This window comes from Bemisia tabaci, chromosome 10 (assembly GCF_918797505.1).
Source record: "Bemisia tabaci chromosome 10, PGI_BMITA_v3".
Classification (NCBI taxonomy): domain Eukaryota; kingdom Metazoa; phylum Arthropoda; class Insecta; order Hemiptera; family Aleyrodidae; genus Bemisia; species Bemisia tabaci.
This window is the reverse complement of record NC_092802.1, coordinates 19308317-19324700: the sequence shown is the minus strand read 5'-3', so window position 1 is coordinate 19324700 and position 16384 is coordinate 19308317. Positions and strand designations below refer to the sequence as shown.

The window sequence follows — 16384 nt, the reverse complement described above, 5'->3', positions numbered from 1 at the left end:
AATGGATCCATTCCCGGAAACTCAAAATTCGGTTCTCTTTTCAGATCTGATGGTCCGGTTGCTTCAAAAAATAATGTGAGTTAAGACGCTAAAATCATAGACACTTTATTTTCTTGTACCACGAAAAATTGATCAGTTCCCGGAAACACAAAATTCGGTTCCCTTTTCGGATTTGATGGTCCGGTTATACTTCGAAAAATAACGTGAGTCAAGATGCTAATATCAGAGACAATCTGTTTACTTGTGCCCTTGAAAATTGATAAGTTCTCGGAAATACGAAATTTCGGATTTGATGTTGCAATTGCTTCAAAATATTACGCGAGTTAAGACAATAATATCAGAGAAAATTTATTTTATAGAGACAATAGAGGTGGGTGAGGCAAAAGTTAAGTTTGGAAGTCAACTTTTTTGTTTTTTTGCCCCGCTTATTGATAATTGATGGGCGACTTGTTGAACAAAACATTATAAAACGCATACCTAATAATGCTTGACGATGTCGAGATGAGCCCTTCGGTAGGCAAGTTTTTGAATGTTAGGTTTAGAATAGCAATTACTCAACTCTCGAGGCATCAGTCATCATCATGAATATCTGAGCGGTGACTTCCGAAAACAAATTTTACACCGTGAGAAAGATTGCAGTGCGGGGCCTTATAAATATATCTCTAGTCTTGAGTAGAGTACCTATTTAGGGAGAAAACGGACATGTCGGTAATTTTGAGGCTACAGGCCACGGAGCTTTGAGGGCCCAAAAATGCAGGCAACCCATGAATGCAAATTATTCAGATTGATTTATTATAACAATTTTTACGACCCGTCGTTTGTAGAGCATATATTTGACTTAATTTTTGCATAGATTAAATCATGTTTATATTGGAATCTGAAGATTGGCAGTAACATTTTTTGTGTTAGAGGGTTGGCTGGCCTTTTGAGTCTTAAGAGCTCCAGATTTCGACAAGTCCTTACTCTTTCTATAAATGTACTCCAGTGTTGAGACTCAACTATCCGGTTGGTTCGAAATATAATGCAAGTAAAGGCGGTGATATTTATAAAATTTAAATCTTCTACAGTCTGTTAGTTTGTCATTTAAAGCACTTAAAACGTCATCGTAAGAGCTGTGCATACTTTTTGAATGCGCTTTAAAATTCCACATACGTCCATTCTTTCACTCTTTTTCCAGCTTTTTCAACCGAAAAGCGCCAAAATGCATTATACCAACATTCATGATTGATCTTACGTTTATATATACTTCCCTCTGCTGCAGCACCACCGATTTCACACCGTACTTGCACGAGGCTCTAAAACGTCCGCTAAGAACCGATTTTACCGGAGCAAACCTGACAGGGTGAAACGGAGCGCGCAAAATTTCGGCGGGAAAAATATAATCTGCGGCGGTGGGAGACGTTAGCGCCGTTCAACTTTCATTAGAGGCCCGATAAAAACACGAGAAATGAAGCGGGTTCTCCAGACGCTAACATGAAAGCTCAGATCGAGGGTGCCAATTCGGCTCCCAAAAAAGTTTAATTCACGAGGAGCCCAAGTACAATATACTTTAGAGATCTTGCACTTCTACATACTCCTATCCTCTTTGAGGAGTAAGAGTTTCGCTTAGAACCCAAATCTCAGATTCGCGTCACTATGGTTGATGACCAAAGTGTTGAGCAATCAGTTTGGCAAACAACAACAGCATAACAATTTTTTTTGTCTCAAAGGTAAAGGCAAGTAAAAGTTTTTAGATTTTTAAAATTGTTTACTGTTTTTATCTAACTGAGTAAAGCTGAGTCTTCAACCGAAACGTTTTGATGGTATTTATGTGAAAATTAGCCTTAGAACCCGCTTTTTAAATTGTTCTTTTTAGTTTGGCAAAACTTCCTTAGAGTCCCTTTATACCGAGAGTCAAGACAATTTGAATCCATTTCTGATTGGTTCCCGTATTTTAGGCCTCCACAGTGTCACAAACGGGAATAAAGATTACATTTTCACCAATTGCAAAGATTATAATCTGGAATGGACCAGGGAATTACGGGTTCAGCAAGGAACAAACGGAATTAGAGGAGGAACGGAGGAAGGCATTTGAGAATGGGCCGATCAAAGATTACGAAAAACGTTCAATTTCTGTAATCTTTATTCCCGTTTGTGACATCCATGAGCCGAATTGTCTTGACTCTCAGTATAAAGGGACTCTAAACTTCCTTATATGCAAAAACTTGCTCAACAAAAAGCTCACCGGAAATTCATCATTCAACAGTAGGTAAAAACAAGCTTTGATCTCCGAACTAACTTAACGATAAGGATGCCAATTCTTTCTCAGTTAGAGCTTTCTCATAACTCCCGTATTTCACAAATTAGGCACATTTTCCAAGGCAGGACAGGATCTTCACAGAGAAAAAAGAAGGATTAACATCAAGCGAAGTATGATTCATGAACAGCGGACTGGAAGGTCTTGGAGCGAACAGTGATGAATTTGGGACATGGGTTGGCTAATACTGTAGCGGATCCAGGGGGAGCACAGCGGCATGCTCCCCCCCCCCCTCACAAGCCAAAAAAGATCAGTGAAAAAAGGGGAAAAGGGGAAAAGAAGGGAAAAAGGAGAGAGAGAAAAAATATTCTTCAAAACATTCACTGAGATGTTTTTTCACGCTCCTGCCTGAACATTAAGTCCATTCACTAATACGCAACACCGCGGAAATATATAGTCCATGTACTAAAAACAAAATGACGCTAGAAGAGGTATTATTCGTCAATTTTTAAGTTTCAAATAATGCAGACATTTTATGCTAAAACGTTACAAAATTCAATCTACGAGGGTTTATTTTTATAAAATTAAGGGTTTTGGGTCGATATGGGACAGTGCCGATTGAGAGTCACACTGCGCCAAGGATTGCTATAAGCCGAATTGTTTCCGAGAGTGTATAGACAGTCAAATCAGTGTATAGTGTAGTTATCTAGTTATAACTTACCTCTTGTAATTTTACCGTTTTCTTTTGTGCTATCTCTTATTCGATTTGATGTTATTTTATTCTATATTTAAACCTTTTGGTGGCAAATAACAAAATGTACGCATGACAAATTTTCTTATTTCAGCTGGGCCGAAAGTTAATTGAAATTAGATTAGTCAAAAAAGAAAGAAACTCGATTCAGAAAATTCGAGCGTTTACACATGCTCTCCTCCGTGGCTCGGGAGATGTGGCAACAGCGCAAAAGACCACTTAAAGAGCTTTCGCACTTTGCGGCAGGCGAGAGCCGACTTCGATTGGATAAAGTTTAGATGCCGCGCACGGCACGGCGGAACGAGCTTTTGGGAAAGGTCGGTTATGAAATTGCAAATTTTGGCTAAAAGTGCAAATTTTACTGTGTACTAGCTGTGTGCTAGGACTTATTGTTAGTAAGTTTTTGGACCACTGCTCTCTTTTTGGGCCGTAGTATCTTGATTTATTTTGCGAGGAAAGCTCCGTACTTTGATGGATGCCTGCCATTCCTAATATATTAGAGCGTCTTCAGTTTCGTATGACACTGTGCAATACCTCTGGTGTGAAATAGTTGCTTCAAGCGCCGTGGCACGCTGCGGCGCGGCAGGCAGGCAGCCAGCGCGAAACGCGCATTGGCGCCTAAAAACCTAACAGGGATACTTCACGCGTTGCGCAATGCGTGAAGTATCCCTGTTAGGTTTGTAGGCGCCAACGCGTCGTCGCTCCGTTTTGTGTTAGGCTCTAATATTTAATCTGGCGGAGTTAGCGTTATTTAACTCGTGATTTTGAAATGTTTGCACGTCCTGTTTGGATTATTCTCGTTTTAATTGATGAAAAAAATATGTATTAAAGGAAAATATAACGTGTGTTTTGTAAATATTAAGGTGGTTCCGTATCAAACTTAATGATTTCCAAAGCACACGAATTTCTACACAATTTCTTATAGCCTCTTATAATCGATGGCAAAAAAGCAACAGCCAGGCGATAAAGTGTAAAGCCCGGCGATAGGAGCTATAGCCCAGCTGCGTAATTTTTTATCGCTTTGTATAGCCCGGCCGTATGATTTTCTCCGCATTCTACGGCCAGCTATATGATTTTCTGTAGCCTTTTTTAGCCGGCTATAAGAATTCCTATGGTATTTTGAAACGCAGCTTTTATCGCCAATTTTTACCAGGGGTCCCATTTGGATGGTGGAAACATAGCTAATGCTTCGAGTAAACTGGTTCAAAATGTATCCAACTCACCGATGACGCTTTCCTCTCGATCCTCGGAGGGGGCCCCCGAGGGATGCTGAGTGCCGTGGTGTTCCCCAGCGGCGTACTTCCAGACGGAACCGAGCCGTTTGGCCCCGGTTTTCACAGCCTTCGTGCTCAGGCACGTGAAGTGGTTCTTGTTGTTCCGCGGCAGGTCCTGCGATGTCGCTTGTTTCGTTCTGCAACAAATCGATTACATTCAATTCTCTTTCTTTCTCTTTTGGCTTTAAGATCGTACCTCTTAAAAAGACATTAATATCAGTTTTCGAAACTCATCTCTGAGTTTCAGGAGCCATGTGGCTCATCAAGCTCGATTTTTGGGGGCCATTGAGGATTTTTTAGGGGCCAAAGTGACTTTTAACCTAAATGTCACGGCGCATTCAGTGAAAAGCTAGATGCAAGATGTTTTATTCACAGGACAAGTAGCTGTAACTTGGGAGAAATTTCGAAAAATCACTAAACAGAAAAATTAGGATTTTTTGTTGGGGGCAGGGGGAGGGGGGGGGGCAATATTTAAGGGCCACGTTGGCGCAGAGTCTTCATTTTTTAGGCACCATGACTGATTTCTTAGGCGCGTTCGGCGCATTGGCGCGTGTGAGTTTCGAACACTGATTAAAATACTAGGGGCACATCCTCTGACCATAATGTGGCTCAACCCCCGGAGGCAGTGCTGAAATTTCCAAGAATTAATGCCAAGAGGGCGTCTACTAGAACAGGCTGGCCAAAAATCAGTACTTTTACAGTACTTTTTCAGTACATTCCAAAGGAATTCAGTACCTTCTCAACAGAAAAATTCAGTACTAGTTCAGTACCTCCATTTGACGAAATTCGGAAAATTTCAAAATTTTGAATTCCTCGCTCAAATATGCGACAAAAATGAAGAAAATTCCGGACCTTCTTGCAGAATTTCCGCAACTTTTCAGTACTTCCGGATCGCCCTCAAAAAATCGGTACTTTTCCCAAACTTTCCGGAAATTCCGGAATTGTAGACACCCTGGCCAAATTTCGGAACTTTTTCCGGAATCTCCGAAATTTGCGGAATTCACAGCCTTATTTGAAATTTGCCCAGAATTTGGGGTTTTTTTTTTGTTTAATCGATTTTTCTTCATCAAATTTGATAATTATTTTATCAAAGTCGATCTTCGCAAAGTAAATCCGAGCGTATTTCGGATTTTTTCTCCGGAGCTTTTGAAAAATCGGAATTTTTCTGGGAACTTTGGGGAATCGGATTTCATTTTGGGAACCCCGCAACTTTGGTAAAATAAAATGGCAGCACTGCCCAAAGGGTGCTTCGTGCCCCCCAAGGTCCGTCTTGCGGGTCCTCGAGGAAAGTCTCAAAATGCCGAATATCATGTAGGGACTATCACAAGTCAATAGCCACATAAGTCATGAGAAGTAGCCCAGTAAGGCGCTAGAACGACCTGCGACAAGGAATAAAAATTGAAGGGATCAGAGAACTAATAGTGACGAATTAAACTTTCAAGGTATGAGGAACATCACTGGAAAGAAGTGGCGATTCTTGAAATTTGGCATCAATGCTTTTCCTCAATTTAAATGTAAGTGAGACAATCTATTCTCGATGAGGCAGCTCTCCTCACCTAAAATCGATATTTTTAAGGGATTCAAAATGAGAAAAAGCAGTGTTGCCAACGTGCAAACAATACAGCTGGAAAGAAAGCTATGACGCTGTGAATATAGAGAAAATTTCCTCAATATCAGTCGGATTTTATCTAGTTCCCGCATTAATAATAGTCAATATCAAATACTTTTACAGAGTGGGCATGAAAGATGACCACGGGTCCTAGGTTCTGCAATTTAAAAAAAGAAGAAAAAAAAAACGCATACGAAGCTCATCTGACCGCTGCTGGAAAGCCAACATTTGTTTATTAAAAAGCTCAAATATGAGGAGAATTTAATTAGGGCAAACACGGTTGACGAATTTCTTCACAAACTCCGGTAATTTCCGGCAAAAGCCCGGTTTTCCGGCGAGACCTGACAAATCGCGCCCAACTTCCCGCCGACTTTTCATTTTTTTTACTTTCTACTATATTAACTTGGGGGAAAAAAAAACTTTGAAATGAACTGTAATCACAGGATTCCTCGCTTCATTAAAAGTCCGAAGCTGCGGGCTGCGCCAACTTTCCTGCGGCTTTATTCCGCGCTCCTGTCGAAGCACAAACTCGGGGAGGTGAAAAAAATAAAAATAAATGAATATAAATATAATAAAAAAAAACCTAAACTTAAGGACAAGATCGAGATGTAACGATTTAAAAATGCGCGGTGGCGCTCGCGAACTTTCCCCAACTCGCGCCACCGCGAGGCTTTTGATGAGTTTAAAATAGCGGGGGGGTCAAGTTTCAAAGTTTGATCGGTCGGACGTCGCCGACCAGAGAGAATCCATCGACAAAGGGAGTTTAATTAAACAACGTATCGTCCGTTACGCTGCTTTTGCAGTGATGCGTTTTTAAAAATTCCCTTTGAGGTTTGGTGAATAATGGGAGACGGAAGCTTTCGGACGTTTATTAAATTTGAGGGATTCTGCCGCTCAATTAGAGCCAAAAATGAAATTAGAACGGAATATGCACCCTCTGGAATTAAACAAATGCTCATGGCGGTTTTGCGCTATTCACACCCGATTTTCTTTTTAAAGAGCCATTTTTGACGTTTTAGGATTGTTCTTTGGGGGGGGGGGGGTTCCATAAGAAATCATTGGTCATTGATTTTCTTCCTTATAAATAACTTCTGGCTACTCCGTTGGTCCGCTTCATCCTTTCTTTCCCCTTAAAATTATTATTTGCACACTGGAAAAAAAACACATTGGATCTAGAGTCCAGACTCTTGAAAACATTGTCAAGAAAAACGACTCTTGATTCAATCAGATTTAAGCTTAAATCAAAAGGAAATCCGCTCAAATTAAGATGCTTGGTTCTTGATTTAAGCTTAAATCTGATTGAATCAAGAATATTTTTTCTTGTCGATGTTTTTAAGAGTCTGGACTCTAGATCTAATGTTTTTTTTTTTTTCCAGTGCACATCCACTGAAGGACTCTTCGAGCGATGGGTAAGACACAGCGGCGAGGCGTGCCTTTGCGATACATCGATTGATCTGCCATTGAAACCTATGGAAAAGGACCGATAAGCAGGGTGTTCGCAACAAACGCCTTGATAATCGATTTTTTACCATATAGCTTCAACTGGAGAAGTATCGATAATCGATTATTCACTCCTCGCCACTGGTAAGTTGCATCCAACGTGGAAGGAGAGGGGTTCCCAGGGTGTGCCTTGTCGGGTCTTACGAGGGAAGGAGCATCAAGTTTAAGAAAAATTAAAGTTTTTGAATTAAAATTATTTGTCAGCAATTGTTCGGGAGTTGCCTTCATAAACACTAAATATTAACAGCGAATTAGTATCGCGGTTCAAATCATTTTTCGGTAAAAGTGAAAATGTTTATAGCGTGGAATAATGCAATTTTCCCTCTCTTACTAATTGTAATCCTCGTGGCGGAAACGCATCAAATTAGAAGAACCGCAACAAGGCAAACTGGTGAGATCCGACAAGCGCGGACGGTAGTATGCGAACTTAAAATGTAAACTTGATACGGAAGCCGCAAATGGTCTGAGAGCTTTCGTCAAGCGCTTTCGCAAATCTGTTTACAAGTTGTATAAATGTGCGAGAGAATTTAATATCAATTTGTCGTAAGCGAAATCGGGCGGGTAATCTCGCGCAAGTACCGCGTATCTTAAAGTCGCAATTTGAGCGCTCCCGCTCCGAGTTTACAAATCTACAGGTGTTTCATTTCTATTTGTTTCGTCGAGCCGATTCCTCTCGTGTGAGAGCCTGTGTTGCGGATTGCCTACCGTTAACGGCGGCGAGTTATGCTGACTGGAAGTACGCGCTCCGAATAACGTCTCGTTTCGAAGAGAATGCAATGCAATGGCGAAGCGCGAATGATCGATTATCGATGTTTCTTCATTTGAAGCTATGATAAAGAATCGATTATTAAGATATTCGTTGCGAACACCCTGTTTATCGATCCTTTTCCATAGGGGGGGGGGGGGGGGAGCGATCCCGCCATCGCCCCCCTGGATCCGCCCCTGTTTTTCGATCCATTTATATCGATCAAATCCATACCCTCCGATCTATTTATTCTAAAAACTAAAAATGCAAACGGTATTTTATCAATATTTTTTGATACTTCGATGTTTGTTCACTCCCGCTATAGATTAATCTCAAACAAAGGACCGATAAACTCGGGATAATGAACCCCGTGACCCTGGGCGGGAAATCACCGGGGCGAGGGGCGGCCGGAGGGGGGCCGGGGGGGAGGGGGGCTGGCGGTCGGATGACGAGGCGAATTAGCACCTGAGCTCAAAGCGTTTAAAACAGCGGAAGCGATATCCGGGCGCCCCCTAATTCTCATGTTCCTGTCAAAACTTCCAGTCCCCGCCAAGCGGGCGGCTCGCGGGAGGGAGCTCCAGTTATCGGGGTAGTTTGACCCCCGTAATGGATTTTCGAGTGGAGGCGCCCGCTGACTCCTTGTTGGCAAATAGAGCAAGGATCTTCCGGTATCACGAAGCAACCCTTATACTGCCGTGATAAGGAATAACGCCGTATGGGCCTTTGGACGTCGCCAAGTTTCCTTTGACCTATCACGAGTTTTGAGGGTGAGTAAGGTTATGGTGGTTATTTTGTTACCTATCTATTTTTCGGTACATACATAGGGTGTTCAAAAAGTTTTTCACATTTCCGGGTCGTGAGCGAATGAAAGCCGCTTTCGATTTGCGGTTTGGGTGTGCTTAAAGAAGACGTAATTACCACTAAAACAAGACCAAGAACAATTCTCTGGCTTAAAAAATGACAGAGATACAAGGTTTTGAAAATGACATGTAGTAGCGTGACCGCCTCCAGGATTTTTAGCTACAAATATGTTTATCAAGAAAAAAAAGTTTAATTGAGTGTTTTTAGTGAAAAAACTTACAAAATCTTACGAAAATTGACGAACTTTAAGTTTTTTCATCGGATGACACGGCTGACTCAACATTCGGATGTTTCTCGAAGTATTTTTCACCTATTTGAACGCAAAGCTTCAGCCGTTCTGCCCACTTCACGAGGATCGTCTTTTCGAAGTCTTCTTGACGGAGGATTTTGAAGAATTTTTAAACAGCGGTTTTGATCAAGGCTATGGAATCAAACCGTGTGCCTCTCAGAGATTTCTTTAACTCAGGAAAGAGCAATTCCATAGCCGAGGGGGAGGAGTACAAGAACGAGAAGATGAAGGAGGCGGACCAGAATAAGATGCAGGGGAGGAAGAAGAAGATGAAGATATGCAAATATACTCACGTCTCTAGGCAGGGGTGGAGAAGGGCCGAAGCGGTGCGGACCTTGACGTGGGTGAGGGAGTGGACGATGCAGACGTCGAGGACCTTGTTGATGGTGATCATGGCCGTGTACTGGAGGTCGTGGGCCCCCTGGATGAGCGACAAGCACACGCGGAGCACGAGGCACAACGCCGCCGCCAGCTCCTTCCGCCTCCAGCCCCGCGAGCCCTCCGCCTCTTCCGCCTCCTCCGCCTCCGCCGTCCGCGGCCCGGAGGAGGTCGCCTCGCCGACGTCCAGGCTCAGCTCGGGCGCCCGCGGCTCCTCCGGCAGATCTTGCATCGCCACCGCCGTCTGTAACATCCAGAATAACAATGTCAAACTAAATTTATAATCACCACACTGAAAAAAAATTCTCGGCGTTTTTACCGAGGTCCGTCGGTACCTTTACCATCTCTCTTTTTTTACCAATTATTGGCAATTTAACCAAGACAGACTGGTAAGCTTACCTGAAAACCGGCATTTTTACTGTTTTTTCCAGGTAAGAATACCACTTTTATAGGTAATCAATTCCCGGTAACTTTGCCATTTTATCTCGGTATTTCTACCGCAGTCGATAAAAAATATTGGCGTTTTTACCGGGATCATGTAAAATTACCGAGAAAGTCAATAATTTTACCGAGATTTCCCGGTAAAATTACCAATTCCATAAATGGTAATTTTACCAAGAAAAAACTGGGATCAAATAGAACCCTGAATTCTTAGTAATTTTACCCTTTTCTTAGTAAATACACAGAGGTTTTTTTTTTAGTGCAATGCTCCCGTACTAAGGAAGAACGCCGCACAGTGGATCGAGTCAATTAGAGAGGTCGGACACGAAATTTTTACTGAAATCACAAATGTAGATGCTTATTTCGTGCAGGGCCGGATTAAGGGGATGGTCTCGTGGGCCGCGGCTCATGGCGGCGAATTTAGGGGGCGGCAAATTTTGAACTTTTTTTAATGTAGGTATCAAAAAAAGAGAGAAAAAAATCGGATTCAGAGAATAAATAACAAACGAGAAAAGGCGACAGAATCTCTCATTTCCCGAGGGTAAAAGTAAAGTAATTTCTAATTTTGTCGTCTTTCGGTGATACAAGAGACAACACCTTCCGAGTAAAGAGAGAAACCAAACACACAATTTAACCTGGAACGGAGCGGCGCGGCATGAAACGCATAGCGCCTACAAGACTTCGTGAATACTTCACGCATAGCGTCAAACACAGTGCGGTCAGCAGCGGTCGGCGTGAAGCACATAGCGCCTACAAGATTGCATGAATACTTCACGCATTGCGTCAAACACAGTGCGTTCAGAAGCGATCGGTATGAAACGCACAGCGCCTATTTGACCGCAGGAATGCTTTACGCATTGCGTCAAACACAATGCGGTCAGTTTGTTCTTTCATAATTTTTTCGTTCATTTCTCATATATGGAAGGCCTTGTTCACATAGAGAGGGGTTCACGGAACTTAACTTTCGCGCAAAGTTCCGTGAACTTTTGCTGGTAATGTTGACAGGGCTTGGCAAAAAATGTTTCCAACACGAGTAAACGCGTCTTATGCACCCCTCCCCGCTGCACGTTCACTTGATGGTTTTTATTGATGTTTCAAAACGAATGAGAATAGGGGGCGGCAAAATACAGGCGGCCCACAGGCGGCAAGTAGGTAAATTCCGGCCCTGATTTCGTGAACTTTTAAAATTTGAAGGGCGCTGTCAAAAGTAAATTTTACGAAAAAACCAATAGGGCCATTTTTAAGACCTCCTCGTTTTGTAATAATAGAGTTACGATCCTTTAAAGTTTCCAAATTGTGTCCGACTTCTCCGATTGACTCGTTCCATTGTGCGCCGTATGAAGTTTCGAGAGTTACCAAATTTCCCTTCATAAAACATGTATTTTTGAGACACATTCGTGCATAAGTTTCCTTGAAATTTTCAGATATTTTAGATTAAATTGCGTATAAAATTGTGCGGTTTTCGAAGGGCGTCACGTGGAAAGCTGCTGTTTTCGCAGACCTTATTATTTTTTGCAGTAAGGATACTTTTGGTTTAATCCGTTTAGATACGAGGATGAATGTTCAAAAGTTTATGGGAGACTAGAAAGAATAATAATATATTGGACAGGAGGGAGGAAAAGCAGAACCTTTGATTCCTGTGTTAAATATAATTTCAACTTCAATTTCACGAGCTACCGTTGAAAAAGCGACGAGTTTGAACAAAATTAAGCAGAGGAAATGAAGCATGAGATTGACGCAGAAGCCAGGAAATAAATCGACTGAGTAGAATACATTTCAGGAAGTAAAATCATTGAGAGATCATCTAAGGAAATCTTTTAATAAAAGAGGGTGTGGGCAACAGACTTTATTGGACCCATAATTTTTTCCTTCACAAATTTCAAACAGAAATGGATTTCCGAGTCGTTAATAACAGCCGTAGGGAAAAATTTCATCAATAATTCATGCTTTTAAAAGCGCGCTATGAACAAAGATGCGAAACGGTCTATAAGAAATTTAATTTTGGAAAGATTCCTGTCAATCCTGGAGCGTTTGATTCAATTTACAACGGAAATTGAATAGTTGAGAAAAAAACCCTCGTTTTTGTACCCCTCGTAAATTTTCCCAGGCTGACCTGCGTTCGAACGCGGTTGGATGGTGCGTTTTCTTGACAGTAATACCTCCTTCTGCATTTCCGCACCCAATTTCTTGCACGGAGCTCTCTGAAGAGCCGATTGCCGCCAATTCGTCAATATTTTCCCGCACCCTACAGAGTTTTTCGAGAAAAATAGGAGATTTTCTTGGAGCGATCTGCGACACTGTTTGGCATCTTGGAGAATCTAGGAAGCCAGCTGTCACGTCCAGAATGGTCAGCTTAAGAGCTTCTATTTCGCTCTATCTCTCCATTCACCTCCTCCATTCACCTTTCTCTCGAGTGGCGAGAATATCTTCATGAACTCATGGTCCATGAATTTGTTCGACCCCGCGCAATGTTGAAAATTTAGCGACTTTCTGCAACGCAGGCTTAAACACCCGTTATAGAGAAAAAAGAAGGAGTCACTCTTACAGCCCTCATGGTAGATTCTGGGCCCTAACTTTTTTTCCGCTTGTAGTTTTAATGTTACATTTGTTATAAAAATTATAAAGGAATGCTGACCCTAACGGCACTGTTACAGGGATCAAAATATTTTACCACAAAAGCAACATCGTAACACCGACTAAAAGAGGACATAGGACCTGGAGCCCACAATTGAAAGCATTGTGAGAGCAACGATTCTTTCAGAGTTGCCACAGAATTTAGACAGTTACATTCCGTGGCATTTCCCAGACACATTTTGGAGGAGTTCCCTGACAATTGAACAAATGTCAGATTGATAAAAAGACATGATCAGAAATAGTTTTCAGGCAAAATTTATTCTTCGAAATGTCAAACCCATTCGAGAAAGCAATTAAAAATTACTTAACGATTTTTCTCTGACATTTTCGTTGTATTTCCGTACATTTCCAGGTTTTCCCTGACTTCTATAAGGTTCCTGACATTTCCCTGTTTTTATTTCTGCCCCCTCCCTAAGCGTTACGTATTTCATGATCGGCCCCAAAGCACATGCTTCTTCTTCTCCCGTGTCCGGAGTAACAGACTTACAACATACTAGTAATAAAATATGTCAAAATATTAGATAAAAATTAGATCTGAGAGCTCCAATAATTAGCAACATTAGTTGCAACGTCATTTACTAAAATTAGGTCATCCCTAGTGCAGACTGATTTCATTTGAGGGGATTCTAGGAGATGCTTACAAGCATATGCACTTGCTGAACTTACAAGTTCAGAGCGCCGAGGTTCTTTTCCTCCGTGCTGTTTTGACTGTGATTCAAAGTTGCCAGATTGTGCAATGGACCACTAGACAAGGTACGAATTTAAGCAATCTGATACATGTTTCTTAGCCAGAATTTCACGTAAAACACGCTTCACACAACAAAATTACTGAAACCAATTCCTAACGAAGATATTAACGTTTTTATCTCACATTGGTTACGAGGAATTTGAACTGCCCGCTCACAAGATACTCAAAGCTCTACGTGAGTCAAATCGCGCACTACAACGGTTTCAGCGAGCTTCTCGATCGGACAAAGTTCATTTCCCACCATGTGTTTTCAAACTATTAGCAATTTGCTATAGCTGAGCCAAAGCGTCAAGACTGAGGTTGCCAGATTTTTATATCGCAGTGACTGTCATGATAACGTTTAGCGCGCGATGAGAATCACGTAGAGCATTGAGTTTTTATGAGCGGGTGGTTTGAATTCACGCATAAGGAATCATTAAATATCTTTGTGAGGAGTTGATTTCGGTAATTTTTGGTGTGCGCATCGCGTTTTACGTGAAATTTTGATTCAGAAACATGTATCAGAATGCTGAAATTTGTACCTTGCCTAGTGGTCCATTAAATATAGATATTTTACTCATATTTAAATGAGGGATAGTGCAAATTTTCAGCACTATCTGGCAACTGCGGTGTGGCTTACCTTGAGCAAGTTATGGACGAGAGCCGCCATGAAGCGGTGGAGTTCGGCGCCGTTCTGCCTCTGGAGGAGCCTGAGGATGGTGGACATGTAGCTGAGCAGCCCGCGGAGGATGAACCCCAGCGCCTCCGGGTTGTTGGACATCTGGAGCAGCAACGTGAACCCACGCTCCACCTTCAATTCGAACGTGAACGATTTGTCTGCAATCAGGCACCAAAATAGGGTCACATTTAAACTAACCTCATTTGAATCAGTGAGTTCGAAAACACACCAACTTGGGTTTTTCAATTTTCGCTTTTTTACGGTTTAGTGACACTTATGGATAAAAGCATCTGCACGCAAAAGGAAATTTCGAAATTGCAATCGGAAGTGCTCGAAACAGCGACGGGAAAAGAGAAAAATCGAAGTATTTCATTGGAAATACCAAGTTTTGGCCACTTCAAGGGAAACAGGTGACCATCCGATCTTGGGGTTTTCTTTTTTCGGTTCAGTTTACCTTGTACCAACGAGTTATATAAATATTCAAGCGTTGTTCAGGTCAAAAAATATACATTTTTCTGGGCAGACTATGAAAAATCAGTATCTGAAAGTCGGTGAGAACGAAAACACACCAACTCGGAAATTTTTAAGCGCTTAATTCTCTGTCATCAGACATGGTGTATCGATTTCAACTTGGTGCTTTACAAAGTCTCTAAGTACTCGTATTTTGGAACCAAAAAGGTTTTTCTCAAACTAACTTCTTCACCTGCTGAGCAGTTTTAGGTGTTTCCTGAACAATTTTTTTTCGAGTTGGTGTGTTTTTGAACTCACTGATTCAATTACCATTACGAGATTTTACTATTTTTCTTCTTTTTTCCCCACCCATATTGACGATGATGATTGAACCCGATGGTTCTGAAACGCTTCAGATTTCAGCATTTTTGAGATAGGATAAAATCAGAGTAAATACTTTATTGTTCCAAGATTCAGTATTTAATTTTTTTTTTTTACTAATTAATGCTACTAGCTATCTGATTATAAATGCAATACACGTATAACTAGTTGTTTTCCCCGAGTTGGTGTGTTTTCGAACTCACTGATTCAATTTTCGTTTCGGCACATGACGAAACATTCCGGATATTCCACATCCTTCTCCCTTGACCCTCTACGACTACACCCTGTGTCGTCATCACACGAACGGTCGCGGATATCCCGGTCCCTCTCGAAAGTCACTCGAAAACGATCGGACTTCAATTAATCCGGTGCACCGCGCTCGGGGATGCTGCGCTGAAACGCTCGGATATAACGGTAATTGATTTCAATCTCCCTCGTCGCCCCCCTCCGGCCCGCCAGTCCCCCCGTCTCTTAATTCTCCGTCTGTGTAAACAATTTACGAAGGAATCCCTGCTGACATTCCCGGTGTAGAGCGATCGCTCCCAGTCGAGCGGAGGTAAGTTGTCGAAGACGGAATGTCTTGGGGACCCCGCGTGACCTATCCAACCAACATGAACGTGCGGGGCAAAAGTCAATTCTGCCTTGAGTCCCTTTATACTAAGAGTCAAGACAACATTCCCTCATGGAGTCACAAACGGGAATAAAGATAACACAAATTTACAGTTTTTTGTAATCTTTGATCGGCTCATTCTCAAATTCCTTTCTCCGTTCCTTCTCTCATTCGGTTTGTTCCTTGTCGATCCCGTTATTCTCCGGTCTATTATAGATTGTAATCTTTGCAACCGGAGAAAATTTAATTTTTATTCCCGTTTATGACACTGAGGAGGCCTAAAATACGGGAACTAATCAAAAATGGATTCACATTGTCTTGACTCTTAGTATAAAATGACTCCAATTCTGCCGTGCTAGGGAAGAACGCCACACAGTGGATCGAGTCAATTAGAGAGGTCGGACACGAAATTTTTGACAAAATCTGCGAATTTTGATGTTTGTTTGGTCACATTTTAAATTTCAAGGGGTGTTTTGGCAGAGAATACCACGAGGAAACCAATGGAACCATTTTAAGAACCTCAAAGTTTTGTATAAACTGAGTTTAAAGCGTTTAAAGTTGCTATATTTTGTCCGACCTCTCCTATTCACTCGATCAACTGTGCGCCGTATGAACATTCGAGATTTGCAAAATTTCCTTCGATAAAATGTTTATTTTTGAGGCAAAGTTATGAATATTCTCCCTTGAAATTTTCAGGAACGTTAGGTGAAATCGCAAGCAAAATTACATGCAAAATTGGAAGAATAATATTCATATATGTTTACCAGGAAATCCGTGTTTTATCAAAGGATATTTGGCAACGCCTGAAGGTTCATACGG

At 41.7% G+C, this 16384-nt stretch overlaps 1 protein-coding gene across 2 annotated transcripts in view; it reads right to left on the bottom strand.

The window, feature by feature from the left end:
• LOC109033369 (uncharacterized) overlaps positions 1 to 16384 on the bottom strand; it is a 358654-nt gene that overhangs the window by 159151 nt on the left and 183119 nt on the right. For both annotated transcript variants that reach the window (XM_072305106.1, XM_072305107.1), the window contains exons 15-17: positions 14086 to 14282; positions 9559 to 9887; positions 4211 to 4398 (exon numbers count right to left, since the gene is read on the bottom strand). In XM_072305106.1, coding sequence (XP_072161207.1) covers positions 4211 to 4398; positions 9559 to 9887; positions 14086 to 14282 — 714 coding nt within the window. The remainder of the gene's footprint in view (positions 1 to 4210; positions 4399 to 9558; positions 9888 to 14085; positions 14283 to 16384) is intronic.